This window comes from Marmota flaviventris, chromosome 2, assembly GCF_047511675.1.
Source record: "Marmota flaviventris isolate mMarFla1 chromosome 2, mMarFla1.hap1, whole genome shotgun sequence".
In the NCBI taxonomy this organism is placed as follows: domain Eukaryota; kingdom Metazoa; phylum Chordata; class Mammalia; order Rodentia; family Sciuridae; genus Marmota; species Marmota flaviventris.
In genome coordinates, this window is record NC_092499.1 from 113,303,638 (window position 1) to 113,325,531 (window position 21,894).

The window sequence follows — 21,894 nt, forward strand, 5'->3', positions numbered from 1 at the left end:
CACGGCTTGACAAAGTGTGGATAAACGGGAGCTGCCCTCCTGTCCTTCGCAAGCCTCCGTGAAGGCAAACTACGCAATTTTAAGCCTTAACTTGGCTTTTGGCAGACTCCCGACCTGGTTCAGACTCATCCTTCGTTTGTTAGATATTTTCACCCCGCTGCCTTTAACCAGGGCCGAGAAAGGGCCGTCGCTTGGCCGCCACACGCGGTCACAGGGCGATTCGGTCTGATCAACGAGCAGGACCGGAGCCTTGGGTCCCGCGCAGCCGCTGGCTCCTCGGTCCCGCCCGCCTGGACGCGGGGGGCGGCGCGCCCGAGAGCTGCCCTCTTCCAACATGGCGCCGCGGGAGGCGGGTCCCGCTCTTCGGCTCCCAGGGTTCCGGCGCAGCGCGTTTTGGTTCCGGAGTAACAGTGCTCTCGCCGCCGCCTTACTCCGCCTCTCGTCGCCGCTGCCACCGCTGCCGCTGGACTCGCGGCCTCGGGTGGCGGGGACTGAGCTCTCACGCGCCGCGCCCTCTGGCTCCAGGTGGGGCAGAGGACTTGTCCCCTGACCCTCCCGCCTAGGGCCCACCTCGGCCTTCTCGTGGTCCCGTGGCCCTGGGGCTCCTCCTAATAGCCCTGGACTGAGTCCCCTCCGGTCGGGGATCCTCCCCTCGTCCCTTAAGCCACCAAGGAGGGGTGGACACCGGCCGCTACATCTCCCCCAACCCGGGTCCTGGCTCTGCAGTCCCCTCACACCCTCACGGACCGCTGAGAGCTTCACGATTCTGTTTTGCCCTCGTTACAACTCCAGAACCGAGCGACCTCGGTCACTGCCTGCTCCCCAGGGCACCCTTCCCGGGAGACACGCTCAATCCCCCACACAACCTGGGCCTGGCTCTGTGCCTGCGGGCTCCTTCCTGATTCCCTCTTTCACTACCTCCCACCCTCTGTCTTCTGCCCTTCACTTCCCTTGTCACCTCTTAGAGCCCATTCTAATCAGGGGCCAGTGGGTATCCCTTGCCCCAGGATGTGAGCCCCTTTAACCTGTAATGCTGTGGCTGGCCCTTGGCCCCTTCCGTGCCATGGAGAACCAGGTGTTGGTGATTCGCATCAAGATTCCAAATAGTGGCGCGGTGGACTGGACAGTGCACTCTGGGCCGCAGTTACTCTTCAGAGATGTGCTGGTGAGTGACAATCTTAGTGTCCAAATCCCAGTAAGGGGGGCCTCAGGGTCATGGGGATTCAGCACACTGACTGATGGTGGCATCAGCTAGTGGTGGTGGCCACTGTTGGCCTCCAGTGGGGGTAGTTTTGTTTTGTTTTTGTTTCAACCACAACATTGATTAATTGCATTCACTGAAACCTGGCAAATGTGCAGAGCCCAGAAGAAAGATGAATCTGGCTAAACCCGTCCTCAGAAAGCTCACAGACTGGACTGGAACTTACACACTGAGGGAACAGACTAGAATATAAAAAGTTGAATTTAGAAGAGGTTTCTCCCCAAGTGTTTGGGGAATGTCCCTGGCCAGATTCCAGCCATGTCTTTCTACTGACTTCTCTGAATTTGGTGACCTGCCTGGAAAGGGAAATAAGAGCAACTTTAACTTAACCATGTTTGAGCAAACCTAAGGTGCCATTGATTTCAAGACAGTCTTACCACGAAGAAAGAAAAAAAAAACGCTGCCTGTTAAACTATGACATGCCATCCCTGTACAAACACAGCCTAATTTCAGAGATGAAAAAATGTACAAGGAAAACATGCATCTTATAATTGATAGTGTATTACCTTCAGGAAACTCAGAAGGTATTTTCAAATAAAATTGTGGAATGTATTGTGTGTAAACTTGTTGTTGGCCTATTCAGCCCCCAAGTCTTTTTTTTTGCAAGGAGTTACTAAAGAATACTGAGATGAAATGACTTTTCCAAAGCTGTGTAGCTTCTGAGTGGAAATCAGAACTCAAATTTCCTTACTTTTACCTATTTTTCCCCCATCTTTGTATCTTTCTTATCTTCAATTGACATAGACAGGATACACTGGGCCCATTTTATGTAATGAATAACTGAGACATCAAAGGCAAAAACTGACATGTTGAGAAGTAGGCTGTAAAAGGTAGATGCCTAGTGGAACTTACCTGCAACATAAGAGAGGGCTGAGGGTCATGGGTGTAGTTCAGCGTAGAGTGCTTGCTTAGCATGTAGAAGTCCCTGGGTTTGATTCCCAGCACTTGGGGGAAAAGGGTGTGTGGAGGATTGAGTGGCAGGGCCTTGGAAGGAGAAAGAATTGTGATGTGGTTTTTTTGATTGTCTTGGGCAACTGAATAAAATTTTGATTCCATTGACTTCATTTTGAATTTTGGATGTAACTGACCAAGTAGGCTATTTAGATTTTCAGGTACCTAAGCCAGGAGCCTCCAATCTTGTACACCATATACCATCCTTCACTCTTGCATCTGCAGTTCTCTACACACTCACATGCACATGGATTTCCTCTCGTGAAAAGCCCACATTCCTCATCATGGTCCTCTGGGTCCATCTTGATTGGTTCTGGTCTGGCTGGAACTAGCTTCCTCTTTCACCATACCTCCATGAGCATCCTGTGCCCCAGGTCTGTATAATCACTGTCATTTCTCCCAGGTGCTCAGGCTGCACTGTCCTTTTCTTCAGTTAGCCAACTCTCACCTGTCCTTCAAAGTCAAGTTTTGCTTTTCCTCCATGTTGGGTTGGTTATATGGCTGTATCTGTGTTTCTGCAGTTTCATGTGCTACTCCAGCAAAGCACACATTTGGTCACAATTATTTGCCTGTTTCTTTAGAAGATTCACTGCTAGAGGAGATGGAGATCTTTGTTTCCCCCTATCTCTGCTGCTTCACAGGGCCATGAAATATTTGTTTAATGGTGGAGTTTAAAAGAGGATGGCTGCAATTATAATTCTGTGGACACAGTACTGGATTTTGATTCAAGAAATTTGGGCTTAATTGCCATCTGTCCCACTAACAAGGCAAGTTATTTACCTCTCTGAACATCAGTCTCCCTATTTGTATTAGATTTGTGAAGGGTGGGGCTGGGTTGTGGCTTAGTGGTAGAGCACTTGCCTAGCATGTGTGAGGCACTGAATTCGAGCCTCAGCACCACATGAAAAATAACCAAAATTTAGTTGTAGTTGTGTCCATCTACAACTAAAAAGATTAAAAAGAAAAGATTTAGGAAGGTTAAGTGAAATTTGTGTTTATGATGAGGAAGATGAGTTTTCTCTTACTTTTATTCATTTGGAACAACAAAATATTATTTTGTGTAGAATAGTACACTGTTGAAGACCTCAAACTCTGAATCCAGGACGTCTGGGAATAAATTGGAAGTCCTACCACGTGATGAACATGTGGCCTTTTATTTCAGTTTCCTCTTCTTCTTTTTTTTTTTTTTTTAAGGAAGAAGGTAAAAACAGTGCCTACCTCATAGAGTTGCAAGGACTGCTTGGGTTGATGCGTACAAAGCACTTAGAACAATCTAGCGTATAGTAAGTGCTCTCGAAGTGTTGTCACTACAACATAAGGGATAGGCCCTTGGTCTTCTGCTTCTTGAGCACTTCCAAATTGTTCCTGACCCAGGATTTGTGGCCTAAAGGAGACACTGCTCAAATGGTCCCATTGCTAGTGCTCAGAGTGCCATATGTCCGCCTTGCTCTTGTAAGTCTAGGTGGAGTACATTTGTCAAGAAGGCCCCATGTAGGTGCTGTGTGGTTTCCTAGGGAGTTCTGCCAGCATGCAAGCCGAGATCCCTGTGGTCTGCTCTCCCATTTCACTTCATCTTTTATCAAGAAAAGGCAAAAAACCCCCAACAGAATGTCATTATTTCTGGCTTGGAATCTTAAACTTCAAAGTTACATGAAAGCTAGAAGCATCTCTTCTAATCTACTTGCTTCCTACTCCCACCTTCCCAGTTTTCAAATGTGGAGGCATGAACCCCAGAGGGGAAAATGCCTTGCTGAAACCATATATAGCTAGTGTTTGGCAGAACTTAACAGAAGCCATGCTGCATCACTGAGTTAGCATAATTGAACACCGCAGACCACATGTGAGTTGTTGAGGGCTCTTCACCAAATGCCTGGGAGACCCTGGGTAAGTCAGTGGGCCTCTCTGGACCTTGTCTTTTGTCTGATCATCTAGCACTAGCTACAGTGTGAAGGAGGTCTACTTGGTCCCTAAGGGCAGAGGCATTTGGGTATCTATTGTGTCTGATTTTCCGGCTTTCTGGGTTTCTTCTTCTCCCTGGGACTGAGTCCTTAAGTTCTAGGAATCCTGTGCAGGATTTACATTGGTTTAGCACATGGTAGAAGAGAATGTCCAGTCTTCTCCTTTCTGTTCTTTGTACCCTGTCTGTAAGTCCCAGATCCTGATTTTTCATCATCTGTAAAATTTGCCTAAATGAAGCCTGTGATTCTTTCCTTCCTCCCGAGTTAGCAAACACTATTTGCTATTTATATCTTTAGTTTGGCTCTTACACTAGAAGTGCCTTACATTGTTAGTCTTTATCTCTGATCAGATTCTAGTCTTCCTGAAGTCAAGGAACAAGTCATTATTCTAGAGCCTACTTACAAAGCTCCTAGTATGTAGGCGCTCAGTTATATTTTTGGTCTCTCAGATATTTATCCAATTTATCGAAAGGAAGGAGAAGGATCAAGAAATGATCACTGTCAAGATATGTAGATTTCATTTCATTTTGAAAAAAGGTGAGATAAAAAGTCATATTGTTTAAAGATAGGAGAAAGTCACTTGGAAATAAGTCCTTTAAATATAACTGGAAAATATACATGAAATCATTAAATGTACCCTGCTTAAAAATGAGCAGGAGATATTTAATAATATTCAGACGTTTTACCCCTTTGTCATTATTTATTTATTTAAAAAAACCCAAGATGGTCAGCTGTGTTTGCATGATTCTCTCAATCAAATTTGCTATTTTTCTCTCTTTTCTCCTGTCAGATGTAAAGCATGTGGGGCGCCATATTTATATTGATGGGCAAAGCATGCCATTGCTGCCCAGCAGGGGTTTCAGCTGGTTATTAGAAATTTTCTGTTTGATGGGGTCTGCTATTCTTAAGATGAAGGAGTCTAAGTTAGATTGTTAATTCTGCAGAGACTTAGTTCACATCTCAAATTTGGTTGTCAGAATGTTTGGGGCTTTTTGGAAGTAACCAGTGATAACCTCCCCCATTTTTTCCACACTGGTTAAGAAAGGGTCTTTATTAATACTGAGAAGGGGTGGAGCCAGTGAGCACATTATCCTTCTCCACTGATTGTTGGGTGCTGAATTTAAAGGTTTAATATGAGGTAAGCTTTGTAATGTTCTAGTGATCAGTGATTTACTCATTTAACAGACACTAATATGACACTTGCCATGTGTTAGACACTCTTTTAAGCCCTTTACAATTATTAACTTACTAGTTCTACAAGGCGGGTACAGTTATGATCTCTTTGTTCATATAGGGAAACTGAGGCATGGAGAGGTTCATTCACCCAGCTGGGGAGAGGAGGAGCAGCATCCAGCCTGGTTGTAGTTGGTGCTTTTGAGTTTTTCATTGAGATACCTGTGTCCTTTATTCTGTACTTAACTGTACGTTTTCCTGTCAAAAAACTACTTTTTCCCTTTAAGTATGTAGAAAGAATTTTCTAACCCTAAAATCTTTTACAGATACTTTCTCAGAAAGTTGATGTTTCATTTGCTAAGACTAGAGTCAGAGAAAACATAATCTCTTTTGACTCTAATGAGCAAGGGCTGCCTAAGACAGTTCTCTTTGATCAATTTTATATGCATAGATTTATTTAAAAAAAAAAAAAACACTGTAGAGGCAAGACTATTATGCAAATTGCCACTGCAGCAAAAGCTTCTAAAGAATTGCCTTTAGAAGGAAGTTGCAGCCGCTACTCTGCTAAGTGCCCTGCTTGGAAGGGCTGTGGGCTCCCTGCTGAGAAATACTGCAAGCGGCTGAGGCTTTGTCAGCTGGCTGCCTGGTGCCAATTCTGGCACAGCCTGGCAGGGACATTGTGGGAGCGCTCTCAGAGAGAAAGGAGGTTTGCAGGACATTCGGATGGGACTGAACATAATGCAGGGTCACTTTCTCCAGAACTTGGGTGTTCTGTGCCTCTTCATTTAAACTGTCTCTAGAGTAATCTTTGAGTGTTTCAGCTTTTTGGATTCACATTGACATGAGATTCTCTATACTGTTTTGACTTTTTCATAGGCTAGATTAAATTTTATTTTGGTGTCATTAAATATGTTTTCCATTGCTCAAGTGTAAGGGCTGATGAGAACTCTTTGTGTGAAATATTGTTTTATAGGTTTAGATCATCATCATGGAAACCCATGTGCTTCACTCCTGCCACTGTGAGTGCAAGGCTGCAGGTTGCCTGTTTCATAACAGAAACCACATTTGTTGAATGTCTACAATGTGACAGGTCCCAAGCTTATATTTACTATGTTATTTAGTTTTTACAGTATGTCCAAGAATATTACTAGATCCATTTTGGAAGATAATCAGATTGAAGCTCTGAGAGTTTAAGTGATTTTTTTTTCTAAGTCATGCATCTAACAAAGAGTTGAGATCCAAAACTAAGGTGGCCTGACTCCCAGACTCCTTTCTCTTTCCCCTGCAGTACATTCCATAGCCTCCCACAGAGGAAACCATTTGTGTGTGTGTGTGTGTGTGTGTGTGTAGGTACACAATAGTGTAGTTGCATGCTCTGTTGAATTGAGAGTAAAAGATTGTTATTAATACAAATCTAGAAATTTCCTGAAGATTTTTCTCCTTGGAACAGAGATTTAAAGTCTGAGAATACCTTGATGGGCTAAGTGTGATTATGAGCTAACGTTTTTATAGTTTATGTCAACATTTCAAAAAGCTTTCCCAGGTTCTCATATTTCCTCTAGGATTTGCCACATGTTAGCAATAAAGAAGATGGCTAATTGTGTTTCTTTATTCTTTCTTTGTTTAGGATGTGATAGGCCAGGTTTTGCCTGAAGCAACAACTACAGCATTTGAATGTAAGTGTGGCTTGAATACTTTCTTGACTATTTCTTTCTGCAGTAATATTTCAAAGGGTTTATGGGTTGTATTACTTTAGAAACTGACAAAATCAGATTATTTATGATCATCATATGGTACATTTAAATATTTATAAATTAATACAAGTTTAATGATGATACTGAACTGAGTAATATTTTCTTATTTAATCATATCTTGGATGTGCATATTTCTACAATATAGCTTTAATTACCAACATGACCTTTATCTGCTCTTGCTCCTTACTATAATAATATTGTGGGGCAAAATGAAAGGTGTAAACTACCTGTAGACCAATGATTATTGATTAAGAGATTTTAATCCTTTACTGCTTTAAAACATAGCAATGGAGTAGAGCTTTTATGTGAGCATTGCAATGGAATAATTCTGTTTTAGTGGGGCTTGGCAGGACTGCTAGGTGATGACAGGAACTCTTTGGGTCTTTTTTTTAATATATATTTTTTAGTTGTAGGTAGATTATTTTTTATTATTTTATTTATTTATTTTAATGTGGTGCTGAGGATCAAACCCAGTGCCTCACACATGCTGATAAGTGCTCTACCACTGAGCCACAACCCCAGCCTACTTTGGGTTTTGAGTCCTTTCCCTCTCCAATGAATTGGCTTCCAGACAGGGTTGGGATGTGCTAAACAATTGGTTTTGAAATGAACCATGTCATTGCATTGGAGGCCACAGTGTGAGATTAGTCAATAGCATAGGGGCCCAAGTCCTTGGAAGGATAAGGTAAGAGTTTGAACCGTGATTCCTATCGGTATTTGAAGAAGCAGACCAATGTTCAGCATCAAAATCTTTGTTTTTTTTTCTACATAATAGTGTACTTTTGGTTTCTGTTTTTAAAAAAAGATGGTTACTGACAGATAGTATATGGGTACCTCCTCTTTGGATGACAATCTGACAATATTTATCAGTATGTGAAGTGTTTAAGACCTTTAACTCAGCAGATCCACTTTTGGAAACTACCCAACAGAAATAACTATAAATATGCCAAATGCACCTCAAACAAGGTGTTCATTGTGAGCTTATTTCTATTAGCACAAAATTAGAGGTAAACTAAATATCTAGTATAATGGATTAATACATTATAGTTTACCCATATTCTAAAGCTAAGCAGCAACTAAAAGAATGAGTTAGGACTTTATGCATGGACATGGAGAGGAAGTCAAGGGTTGAATCAACAAATAGTTGATTCATAGTATGATAATAAGATTCCAATTTATGAAAAATTCACCCCCCATGTGTGTTTTGAGAGACAGGAACAGAAGAGTGCCTGCTGCAATTCTTTCCTGTTGTCTCCCCTGGAAGGCAGAAGTGGGACCTGGCGCAGTGAATGGAAGAGCACACTTTTTACTTTTTATATTTCCCTATTTTTTGAATAGTTTTCAATAATTATTATTTGTTTTCAAAAGCTACTATGAATATGATTGTGAAGCTACTGAAAGAAATCTAAATAGAGGCTGCAGCACAGTATGTATTTCAGATGCAGTGTCAATAGCATAGTCTAGTGCTTCACGGTCCTACTCACAGTAGGGCTGAGGCTGCAGCTCAGTGGCAGAGCACTTGCCTACCATGTGTGGGGTACAGGTTTCGATCCTTAGCACCACTAAAATAAATAAATAACAAACAGATAAAGGCATTCTGTCCATCTACAACTACAAAAAAGAATTAAAAAAACAGTAATAATTATTGAAAAATATTATACCAATTAATAAAATAAAATATTAATTAACTGCAATAGGCTGTATTGTTGACACAGTATCTGAAATACATACAGTGTTGCAGGCTCTTCAGGGCTTTCAGTGGGCAGCCTGAGAGTCTGCATTTGCAGTATGTACTGTTACCAGAAGCTGTGCTAAGAGCATTCCATGGTCAGCATTTATTTTAACCTTCACAAAGTCCCTACTTTGAAGGACCATTATCAGCTCCATTTCAATTGAGGAAAGGAAATCTCCTTTAAGGACTTCTCCTTTGAGAAAAGGACACCTTCTGAGGAATTTTCTCAAATAAGTGGTAAAATGGAATTTCTAGAGTAGATTCCAGAGCATATATTCCCAGCCATTGTGTTGGACTTGTTCTGAGAGTTATCTTAATTAAAATCATGTAGTCTGTTTTTTCTAAGCCCTGCAAAAAGCAGCTTACTTTGTACTTTCTACTTCTTGCTTTCTGGGTCCCCAGATGTGCGCCTACTCCACTGGTTCCCAGAGTTAGGAGTTCATATTAATAATAATAATAATGATTGTTTTTCCTGTCATTTATTGATGGCTTTCTCTGTGCTAGCCAACTCGTAGGTGCTTTACCTACTGGATTGTGCCTGTGACTTTAATAATCTGTATGATGGCTTTGTGAGGTAAGAAAGTTAAACCTATGGGGAAAGTGAAACTCAGAGACAGGTGAGTATCTCTGTTCTCTGAGTGGTATAGCCCAGATTCAAACACTGCTCTTTGTAAAACTTGCACTCTTTATAACTAAGCATGTTGAAAACCTATGGAGCGTAAGTGTAGGAAAAAACATTTAAACTTCTATGTTTAAGTTCTGTGACATGTGCTTTTCCTCTTCTCTCAGCAAAGGCAGCAGCTCTATACCCATCTACGACTGGACCAGTTTTATATGGAAAACAATGCAAACAGAAGCACACACATAGACAAAATAACAATAGGGATTATTTTTTTTTGTGCTTGGATTACTGTGTACTTTCCATTACAGAATGAAGTCCTAACTGGCTTTTCTTATGACTGTTCTAGGGTGGCTTATTTTTTTCTGAACCAAAAATCTGAACCCGTAAATGGAACTTATATATAAGAAATAGCTAAGAGATAGTTTATAAATTAATTTACTGGAATTTGGGGGATATATCTGTGGCTTATGGGTATAATGAACAGCCCTCAAATGAATACAACTTTATTCAAAGAAATGCTTAAGGCATTTAGTAAGTATTTAATACTATAAGCATATACCCAACATTAATTGATTTCTTATACAGGAGAGGTAGCATTTTATTCAGTGATATGAATTAAGCAGTAAGAGAAAGGGCAGATGTCAGATCTACCTGTTTTATATAAATGTAGAAAAAAAAAAGAATATAGAAAACAGGGTAAAGATTAGGTGATGCTACAGAATTCTCTCACAGATTCTCCATCTTGTCAGTAAAACCTATGATGATTCCAGATGGGGCACCCCTCCTCCCCCCACTACATCTTTACTAGGACAAGCCACCCGCTGGTCAGCTGTGTGAGTGTTTTCCTCCTTCACTAAATTGTTGAGATACTTTGTGATAGATACTACACTTTATTTTGCTGTTGCTCTCTTCTTAGTACTGAGCATTAGAGCCTTAGAAGATTGTACTTGTTGAACAAAATGGAAAGGTGCATGTGTCTGTATTCAAATGGGAATTATAAAATACACATGATCTAAAGCTAAACAAGTAATTTCCTTTTTCGTATTGTTTATGCTATTGTCTGGGCATGACATATAATTTGTTGGTGGTGAATAATTCAGGCCCCAAATTCAAAACCCAGGGGTACAGAGGGGCAGAAGGTTTGTGGGGGTGACAACCTTTCTGATTTCTTGTCCAAGGGGAGTTAGGGCTGGTTGAGAGGAGGGAGGCCAGTCTGAGCTAAACTTGCCTTTTGGACTAGTGGTCCTAAACCTCTATTTTTTCTTACCCTTTTCATGTCCTTTCTCTCTCACAACTACACTACAAAGAAAGTACTTTTTTTTTTCTTTTGGATATCTGTTATGATATTTGTTGATGAGATTTTAAAAAAAATTTTATTTATTTATTTTTATGTGGTGCTGAGGCTCAAACTCAGTCCCTCAGCATGCTAGGCAAACACCTTACCACTGAGCCACAACCCCAGCCCCAAAAGTACTTTTGAATAGTTACAGTTTGATTTGTTTTAAAGTGAAGAAGGTATAGATAGTCTTTTTTAAAAAGTCTAAGCAACACAGAAAAAAGAGAAAAGAAGTCTCCATTTCCTCAAGTCTTCTGATTTTATTGTTTTTCATAGTTAGCAATTTCTTCTGTATCTTTACAAAATTTTCTCTGTACTATGTTCTACTTTCCCCTGACCCTACTAAATAGTATATATTACACCTCTTTCCAATATCTACTTCATTCTCTTGGATAACTATATTAAACTTAATTTTATGGCTATGGCTTAATGTAATTAATCTATTTATTGACATTTAATTGTCACCAGTTCTCAGTTTTAGAAAAAAAAATGCTGAACTCAACATAGATGTCTTATATCTTTCCTCGTTATGGAAATATGTTTTGTAGGATAAATTTCTAGACTTTGGAACTATGGAGACAGAGAGTACACGTATTTTAAATTCAATACCTAGTACCATGTTTGTTTTTCAAAAGTAGGACCAATTACATTTCCACCAATAATGCGTAAGAAAACCCATTTCTCTTTACTATTACCAACTCTGGATATTAGCAAAAATTTTAGTTAATGTCAATTTGATAGGTGAAAAACATTATAATACTGTTTATATTTAATTATGAATGAGCTTTATCATGTTTTTATTTGTATTTAATGTTTGTAAACTTTTTTTGGTCACCTTTGCCCATTTTTCTATTGTTATTTGTTTTTTAAAATTGATTTAAGAGTTTTCTTGTAAAGCAAATCAGCTCTTTGTGTTAACATGTTACAGATATTATTATTGAGTTTATTTCCATTTTTGTTTTTCCATAAAGAAGTTAAAGTTCTTACATGGTCAAATTTATCACATTTTCCTTTGTGACTTCTGACTTCATGCTTAGAAAGTCTTCCATGTTCTAGGATATTGAAAAAACATTCATCTGTGTTAGTTTTTCTTAATGAAGTTAACACACAGATACATATTAGTTATGTATATCAATATGTACGTTTGTATGTATCAGTTTTTAAAACATGCATTTTTTTATTGCAAAGATGAGGGTTTTTTTGCTTTTTATTTTAAAATCATACCATCTTCAGTTTATTTCTGTGAAAGAAATCAGGTAGGGATCCAGCTTTATTTTTCTGATAGACAGTTGATCTTATGGCAATTATTGAATAATTTGTCTTTTCCCAGATGTGAAAATATTTCTGAGATGAGGCCAGGTTCTATAACCATAAAAAATCCTGTATGTTTGCATGTGTGGGCCCTACATATGCGTAGGAGCCTGACATTCATATGTGCCCAGAGACCCCTGCTGGTTTTCACAGTTTCATTAGCAGATTAATGAGTGCATCAACACATAAGGTGATAAAAATCTACCGTGCCCACTAATGCGTTTCCTGTGAGTGTCTGTTACACGTGTTCCTCTCCCTGGATTTTTCTCTAGACAAGTAAAATTACTTTGAAATGACTGTTGGACTGGTGTTGCTGGACAGTAAGATCTCAGTGGTGACTTAAAGGATGCATTTTGAATTTATATAGAAAAATGCTGGCTCACACACATAGATGCCATGTGGTTTCACTTTTCCATGGCACTCTGACTTCACAGATTCAGGACTAGATCCATTATAAGTATTTTTGCACTTGACAAACTGCATCTGAATTTGATTTAGATATTTTTTTTTAAGAGTGGGAGAGAGAGAGAGAGAGAGAGAGAGAGAGAGAGAGAAAATTTTTTAATATTTATTTTTTAGTTCTCGGCGGACACAACATCTTTGTATGTGGTGCTGAGGATCGAACCCGGGCCGCACGCATGCCAGGCGAGCATGCTACCGCTTGAGCCACATCCCCAGCCCTGATTTAGATATTTTTGTGTCTATCTTTAACCTGACTGTTTTATACTCATTTCTCTTTTTTTTAAAAAATATCTTTTAGTTGCCAATGGACCCTTATTTTATTTATTTATATGTGGTGCTGAGAATTGAACCCAGTGCCTCACACATTCTAGGCAGGCACTCTACTGCTGAGCCACAACCCCAGCCCCTATACTCATTTCTCACTGGATTTAATTCTTTCATTTGCTTTATGAATTTTTGGACGATTATTTTGTATTTTGGGTGGGAATCTTTATTTTTTTTCCATGTATACTCGTGTATTGTAGTTGTCCATAATAGTGGGATTTGTTGTTACATATTTATACGTGCACACAATATAGCAATATAATTTGGCCAATATCATTCCCCAGGATTTCCTCTTTCCCTTCCCTCTTCCTTTCCCCTGGTTCCTTTTCTCTATTCTACTGATCTTCCTCCCATTTTCATGGGATTCCACCCGCTACCTTTCTTTTACTTTCTCTTCTGTAGCTTCCACATATGAGAGAAAACATATAAAAAACATATTCTTGACTTTCTGAGTCTGGCTTATTTCACTTAGCATAATGTTCTCAAGTTCCATCCATTTTCCTGCAAATGACATAATTTTATTCTTTATGGATGAATAAAACTCCATTATGTATATATACTACATTTTCCTTATCCATTCTTCCACTGATGGACACCTAGGCTGGTTCCATAGTTTTGCTATTGTGAATTCTGCTGCTGTTAACATGGGTAGGCGTGTATTGTTATAGTATGATGACTTTAGTACTTTAGGATGAGTACTGAGGAGTGGTATAGCTGGGTCATATGGTGATTCCATTTCTAGTCATTTGAAGAATATCTTTACTGATTTCCATAGTGGTTGTACTAATTTACAATCGTGACTGGGAATCCTTAAACCAACACATCATATATTATTTTAAATTAAACAGAGCATGACCTTTTAAAAGAAAATTGCAGTTATATAAGTTGTAAATCCTCTTAGAGAACAACTCTAATTGGTTACTGGAGTGACACCTGTAGGAGATACCTCATGTCTTAATAGCAAAGACAGTCTCACTAAGAATAATTGGGTAGGTTCTGCTTTCTGCTTCAGAGAACAGTCTGAGTCATAAGATATGTGGAAATATAGACTTCCATTTCTTAAACTGTTACAACAGTATGTATATGCAGAAGATAAGCTGTTGCTTATAAGCAAACTAGATAGTTTGGGGAAAATTTTCAATTCATAATAAACCTACATTGAGTTTCAAAGGTATTTCACATGTAAGAGTTAATTATGCATAGTACAATTTGAAGCAATTTGAGGAGAGCTTTAATTTATTGAAATTTTGGCTTGAAATATCCTTGATGTAAAAAGTCCAAATTCCTGTTAGTCTCATGGTAATCATTGTTGCTTATTAGTAATCTTACTAATTTGTATGTGAATTAAAAAGTTTAAATTTCTTTACCCAAGCACTGACTGGTCATTTCTTGATGTCAGGGGACAGTGCTTCTCGTTTTTTAATCTCTAGAAACTCTACATAGTACGTGGCACAAAGGTGACTCAATGTGTGGTTCTGGAATGCCAGGATGGTTGAAGAACTGAATCAGTAAGGACAAACCTGGTGTGGCCCACCCATCAGCAATCCTCGTTAATCTCTCTTCAAAGTGGCTGCAGCATGTAATGACTTTGTGAAACCTCAGCTTGTCCGGGCGCAGTGGCACCTGCCTATAGTCCCAACTACTTGGGAGGCTAAGATAGGGGGACTGCTTGAGTCTAGGAGTTTGGGGCCAGACTGGGCAACACAGGGAGACCTAGTCTCTTTAAAACAAAAAACTAAAAACAAACTTCCAGTTTGTTTATGCCACCACTGTCTCTCACCTAAACAGGAAACAGAAGGCAGTGATTTGCCTCCACACAGCCTCTTTTTCACACAGCAGCCAGAGTGCTTTTTTTCTTTTTGATCATGGGGATTGAACACACTGAGCTCTATCTCCAGTCCTTTCTTTAAATTTTTTATTTTGTATATGGTCTCACTAAATTGCTGAGGTTCTTTTAGGTGACCCAAGCTTGCCTCCAACTTGTGATCCCTCTGCCTCATTCAGGCTCCCAAATTGCTGAGAGCTCAGAGAGATCCTCCTCAGCAGGATCATGACACTCAAAATCCTTCAGTGACTTCCATTTCCATTGAGAGTTAAAGCCAAGTCCTCAAAATGCCCCACAAGTCCCTACATTTTTGCATCTGCCTCAGCCTTGTCCCACCATTACTTCTCTGAAATGCCCTTTCTCTCTTCATCTCTCCTTCTGGTTCAGCCACCCTGACATCCTCTCTGCCCCTAGAACATGCCAGGCAGGGCCTCTGCATCAGCTGCTCCCTCTGCCTGGAAGACACTTTCCCAGTTATCTGCATGGTCTGTTCCCTTATTTCTGTCACTAGGTGTGAGTTCCATGGGGCAGTGTTTTTTCTTTTTTCACTTTTATCTCAGTGCCCAGTACAATGTCTGCCACATAGTGGGCACTTTTTGTTTTCTGGAAGGAGAAAGGAAGTCAAAAAACAGGGAAGTAACCAGAAGGAGGGAGACCTGGAGCTAAGTGAAATCTCTTGGCCATGAAGGTGTGTCCGTAGATTAACTGTAGCCTTGAAGTCCTGCCCAGATCTTTAGACTCTTGCCCTGAGAAGGGATCAAAATAGACATCCTTTCTGATAATTTCTATAGATGTCTTTCTCACTTCTACAGTTATGTTTTCATTTCTTTCATCTTGCCTGGGAAAAATGCCTTTGCTATAGTTCTAATTGACTTCCACCTGGCACAGAAGGAGTGTGACAAACGACATATAATATATTGCCTTAACTTTCTATTACTCTTTGTAGAAGCTCGATTGCTTCTCCCGACAAAGCCCTCTCGAGCCCCCTTCACTGCAGTGGGTGCTGTGTGGCTGAGAGCTCCCCGGCGTCTGCTGTTTACTTGGTAGGCCATTCTGACCACCCGCTACCTGAGGCTGCTGCTCCTCTATTGGGCCTTTATGTTCCTCTTCTAGGTTTCCCTTTTGGATTGTATGTTGCTTCAAATAAAATCGCTAACAACATATGGCCTGTTATGATTCTCTTTTCCCAAACTCTGCCATTTTGTATATTTGTGACACACTACAGATTTTGTGAAGATTGCTTCATAATATTTGTTTACCATCTGCTGCACTCTATTTGGTATCTTGCTAGGATTTTTTCCTCCATTTTAAGTGACATTAACAAAATCCAGCCAGTACATAGACTTTCTGGTTCTACTTTTGCTTCCCTAATGTGCTGGAAAATCATATTACTATGCTCCAGGCAACTAGAGAAGCCTGGAATTCTCATTGTGAACCAGTGTGTCAGATCTGTCCTCCCCCCATTCCCACCCCCCCATTTCTTGGTTATATCCAGTAATGCTTTTTTGGTCAGATGGCAAAGAACCTTCATGTATAAGACAGAAAGAGTTCAAATTATTTTTCTGCTTCTTTCCACTTAGTACCACTACTTTTCTGGTGTTCTTCACCAACACATTTATGTCGACACTCTTTGTGCCATTTTACTAAGTTTTTATGATTTATAGTTTCAGGTAGTGTAATTTTTATAGCTAACCCAGTTTGATAGGCCAATAGCCAGAACATTTGCTGGATGTGTTACATATATCTAACTTTTTTATTTAGAAAAGTATTTTTGGTTACTGTCGCACTGCGTTGCTCGGAATGTATTTCTGCTTTCTTGCCCTGCACTCAGGTGTCTTCAGAGAAAAGTGCATTCTCACTTTGTAAGGTGAATGCTTTGCACTTGGGCTGCCAGGGGTCAGAGACAGTTTCGATTTTGCCTTTTGGCCCAAAACACCAGTCTTCTCAAGGGAGTGGTTATTTTTCTACCTTAGTCTCTAATTTGACAAGAACCAGGAGTCTCAGTCTTAATTAGGCAACTAAGCACAGGTTTTCAAAAGTGAAACAGGCAGCCCCCCAAAAAAAACCAAGACCCACATAAATTTGTGTCACCTGTTAACTCCTAAGAGCTGTCAAGCACTGGGTCACAGAAGCCCTATTTTATCTCCAGGCCTTATTGGAATGCTCCCTTCAGCCTGCATACAGTCTTCCCCTTGGAGTCAGACCCTCCCGGGCAGCACCAACTCTCTGCCGCTAGGTTGGCAGCAAAGCATTGTCTCATAGCTCCTTTCTGTGGAACTGCTCTGCAAGACATTATTCTCCTAGCCCACTTCCCTCAGGTGTTTTTAATTTTTCCCCACTGTAATAATCCCTCAGGGGATTTCGTAGAAGTCTAGAATTCCAGAATATTTTATCTTAAGTAGCCTTAGTTACTCGAGGCTGACTTTGGAACTTAAAAGAACTCTCTCCCTCTCATCTTGATTTAGAGAGATTGTGATTTAAATGATATTTTTGGAATTTGTGCCCTCTCTTTAAAAGCTATAAAACGTTTTTTGCCTGTTTACTAAACTCTATGCAACTCCCCATGCAAACAGTACCTTACTGAGGTCTTGTGTGTATTGAAGTTTGAATATAAGCAGTCCCTTTGTGACCATGATTGCTATAGCTAGTTCTTGTGCAGAAATGAGATGTATAAAAAAACTGCTTCCTTCAGGCTGGAACAAACAGTGTCTGACCTGGTTTTAAAGCAAAAGTGTAAAGTGCTGTCATGTGTGATAATGATGATATATAACATTATACTCTTTTACATTGTAACTGTTTTTTCCTTTTGTCTTCTCTATTTGAAAGAAAACTTTCAACTTAGCCTTGATAATGTTAGTCTCTAGAACCTGTATAAAAGCTCTTTTCTTCTGTTTCTATAGCTAGAATGACCCTCTCTCAGTTTGCCCCTAGAGAGTCTGCACCGAAAATGAAAGAAAGAAAAAGTGCTGGGTTCCTGTGTTGCACTTTATGTGTGTAACGTCCCCCAGGAAAGTCGGTGGGAATTTGCCTTCTTCCTTACTGGAAGAGACCAGTGTGTGCCTTTTACCCTGAGAACAGGTGGTCCCTGCTGGTGGAATACCAGTAGTGGCTCTTGATAACACCTATTTAGACAGAGTGACTGATAATACTGATTCTCATTTAGTTGGGGGAAATGTACAGAATGAACCAGGATCCAGGATCCAGAAGCAAATGCTTTGGAAAGAAGACCTGTGTGGGAGCTGTTGGCTTGGTCAGTGAGTGGGGCAGGCTGAGTGCTGCTTTCCATCACGTTGTCACATGTTGGCTGCTGAGGGGACAGGGAGTAGTAGCATTTTGCTTGGCAGTAGGTTAATTGAAAGAAAGCACAGACTCCTTCCCAAGGTCCCCATGGCCTGGTCACCAGGCAAGGGGACAACATCTGAACTGTGGCTGGACAGGAGGGTGGACTGCAGATGTGTGAGGGGGGAGGATACATGAGTTGAACTGAATCAGCCTGTTCTTCTTAAAAGTGTCCTCAGTTCCTGGGGAGAGGTATCTGGTTTGCCTGGCTTGGGATTGGTCCATCTCTGCATCTGATCAAATCAGTAATTGCATGCTCAGGAGTGAACAGCAGTAACAAAATAACAATGCTTATTGTTTAAGTAGTGCCCCAGAGCTGAGGTGTCCGCCCCAGAGCTGAGGTGTCTTGCCCAGAGCCTGCCCCTTCCCACTTGTCACCTTGGGAGGCTAAGTGTATTGCTTAAGTATGTTTGGTGTTTTTCTTTCAACTATGCATTTAGAGTCTGTCACATAGACTGTCAGGTATCCTCACTATTGACAAATTTTTATTTTCAGAATCAAGAAGTATCTAGCTAAATATTTAGAAATAGCCACAAACCATTCTGGGTACAGCTGGCAGATGGTGTGGGTAGGTAATCAGACCACCAATTTGATTTGGGGTTAAAAATGAGGTTTGATATTCTCATATGGTTTATCTTTAGGTTCTTAAAGCAGTTTTTGAAGAAATTTGTCAAAACTACTTTAAGACAGTTATTGAAGTAATAACATTTCTGATGAGGTGTCCTTGAAGATCTTATTCAAATGTACACATTCTGGTTATGAATTTTGTTGAGTCTTATTATCCTCTAGTTTTAGGACTGTTAAGCCTATTTCAAAATAATGTAACTCCCGTTTACTGCTGCCTTTGATAGAGAGTACCCAACACAAATGCAACTGGAAAGAGAGCACTGATAGGCAGGATGGGAGGTGGGAAGACCTGGGTTGGAGTTGCTTTGCGAGTTAACCTTACACCAGGCCCCAGGCTCCTCTTTTGTAAAAAGGGAATGAACATAATGGTGATGTCCACATCAGAGGGTTGTACCGAGGTTTTAAGGCAGTATTGCGTATGAAGTACAAATTATGGTGCCTCCCGTGTAATAGTGTTCAGTAAATGTTAGCTATTTTAATCATGCTGTTGGGATGTGGTAGATGATTTGAGCAACAGGAAGAAATAGAAAAGAATAGGATGCCATTTGGGAAATAAAGTACCGATTTTAGAACAAGACTGGCCTTTCTTTGGTTTTAAAAATTCTCCCAAACAAACCTGTTTCATCATACTCTAGTTATATTTACTTTAACCTGGACCTAGGTCATGAATGATATGAACAGTATTTTGATTTTCAAGTGTCCCTAAATTTTAGTTCTTTTTTGAGATTCTAATTATGTTCTAAACCAAACCAAACCAAACCAAACTGAAAGCTAATAATCCTAACATCTTAAAAAATTATGTTGTTAAGGGTTTGGGTATCACGTTGTCAAAAACCCATTGTATTATTTTCCCATGCAGCATGGTTTTTATACATTAAAAGAATGAACATCTTACCACTAGCATTATGTTTCTTTTTAAACAGATGAAGATGAAGATGGTGATAGAATTACAGTGAGAAGTGATGAAGAAATGAAGGCAATGCTGTCATATGTAAGTGCATTACAAATGAGGACTGTTGTTAAAACTGTTAATGTGATCGAGCTTGCTGTTTCTTGGTCATATGAAGACATGTAAGTAAATCACAATTGCCATAATATTTTTCCACATAATAAATAAGGTTTTCAGATTTCCTTACGTGAAAGTTGAGGGCATTTCTTTTCAAAAGACACTTACTGATCATATCATGAACATTAAGAATAATGCATCTTAATGACTTTTGCATTAGGTATGGTGCAGACTAAATGGACTATCAATTTCCTGTATTTTTTATGCAGTACTTAAAGTAACGGCTCATTAAAAACGAACCCCTGGGCTCTAAAAATTTTTCAAAATCTACTTTCAACTGGAGATCTCTTTCACCCTTCCAGACTATAGTTATAATGTAGCTGCAGGCTTAATATGGATACAGGATTTAAAGATGTATTCTCCGTTATTTTATGCACAACCCATCCTCCTACCCACACCCCAAAACAAACCACAGGGTTACTTACTAAATCAAAGAGATGTGAATATATCCTGAAATGATTTTTTTTTTTTTTTTGTATTTCAAATCTCTGTGAACATTTGTATTAATACTTGTCTGGGACTGAAATAAATAAGAAAGAGAAAAGGGCACATTTCTAGAGCTTGAAAAATTCAATGATGATGAAGAGACATAGCTTTCCCGAGCCCCGATTTGAGCTTTCATCTCAAGTTTTATTTTATTTTATCTAAGTTTGGAATCTGTTTACAAAAATCTTTTCCAGTGGTCTGGAGAGTGTTGAGTGGAAGTGGGAGATCAGGCTCTGTGCTGGCTTCCTGGCCTCAGGCAGATCACTTAACCTTTCAGTGCTGTAGTTGCCTCATCTATCAATTGCAGATAATAATACTTGTCCTTTCTACTGCACAGGGTCATTGTAGTGATCAAATGGGATAATAGATGTGAAAGCCTTTTGAAAAGTTAAAAGTTCTGTAGAAATGCAAAGTGGTGTCTTGGTAGAATTGAGAATCTAATCATAGCCAACAGTTAGGTTGTAGGTTTCTGATAGACTTCAGCTTCAACCAGGACATTGTTTCATTGTAATGAAAACTGTAAACTATCTGTATGGGTTTCTGCCAATAGTTTTAATTTAGGGTAGGAGGAAAGAGAACAAGAAGGATGGCATGATTAACAGAGCGTTGCATTCCAACCAGCACAGAGTAGGAAAAGTCAATTTCCCATTGACTTCCCATTAACTTATGTGGGAGTCTTTGTGTACTGAGAATTTAGAGCTGAACTCATCAGTACTTGAAAGGCAGAGTAGGATTGTCTTCAGAAAGGTCTAGCACTAGTATTGATAGATTGGCTAACTCTCCTGGGAATGGGACATTCTTATTTTTAGAAAACACACACACAGATGGGTTCTATTTTTCTCACATCCTTGACAGAGAACAGACATCAATATGTTTTCATTAAGTATTCAGCATACCCACCCATAAGAGATAACGTCCTTTTTAGAAGATCATAACTAATTGTGCTTTTTGAAAAATGTTGGTAAGTGTGATCATAGGGATAATAATAATCATTTCCCTCTCTGAGTGCATGCTATGTAAATTAAATGCCCGAGTTGTTGTTTCTTCTTCTTCCTTTTTTTAATTTAATAATCACTCTGAGATAGATACTACATTCCATGTTTTGTAAATGAGGAAACTGTGATTGAGAGACATGCCCAAAGTCTCAGGACTAGTTTAGAAATACTGAATTTAAGTCCAGCCTCTCCTAACGCCAAAGCCTGCATTCACTCATGGTTTTCCACTGCCTCTCTCCTGTCCGCCATCTTGCAAATTCATACTAGGTTTTTAAAAAAATTTATCACCATTATTAAATTCCAAGTAATTTGTGTTTATATAATACCTTAGCTATAGTATCTGAACAAAATAGTCCTTAGAACTTCTGGTTATTTTTTTCAAATGGAATGTTTAATTATTTTGTGTTGTAGAAAAATATTAGTCATGATCACCAACCTTACATTACAGGTCCTTAAATTTAGAAGTTCCCAAGATTTCTTAATAGGTACTTTTTAGTCCAAAAAGAGATCATCCAGTTCACTCATCCCCAAATGTTTGGCTTTCATGAATCAATCAATTTTTCATTTTCAGGTTAGGGGACAGAGAGGCACAGTAACTTTTAATTTTGCCAAATAGAAACACTAATGAAATAAGTAAACTAATAAAAATTCTCTATTATCATTATTTTATTA

General features: G+C 39.5%; 1 protein-coding gene across 24 annotated transcripts in view; it reads left to right on the forward strand.

The window, feature by feature from the left end:
- The first annotated feature begins 399 nt into the window (after positions 1-399).
- Positions 400-21,894, forward strand: part of Map2k5 (mitogen-activated protein kinase kinase 5) — a 253,918-nt gene continuing 232,423 nt past the window's right edge. For 5 of the 24 annotated variants that reach the window (XR_011706698.1, XR_011706699.1, XR_011706697.1 and 2 more), the window contains exons 1-3: positions 400-1,165; positions 6,971-7,019; positions 19,599-19,666. Coding sequence is in view for 19 of the 24 variants with exons in the window: in XM_071608421.1 (XP_071464522.1) it covers positions 1,031-1,165; positions 6,971-7,019; positions 19,599-19,666 (252 nt within the window). In the remaining 5 variants the exon portion in view is untranslated. The remainder of the gene's footprint in view (positions 1,166-6,970; positions 7,020-19,598; positions 19,667-21,894) is intronic. The other 19 variants (XM_027924085.2, XM_027924079.2, XM_027924090.2 and 16 more) reach the window with 11 other exon arrangements.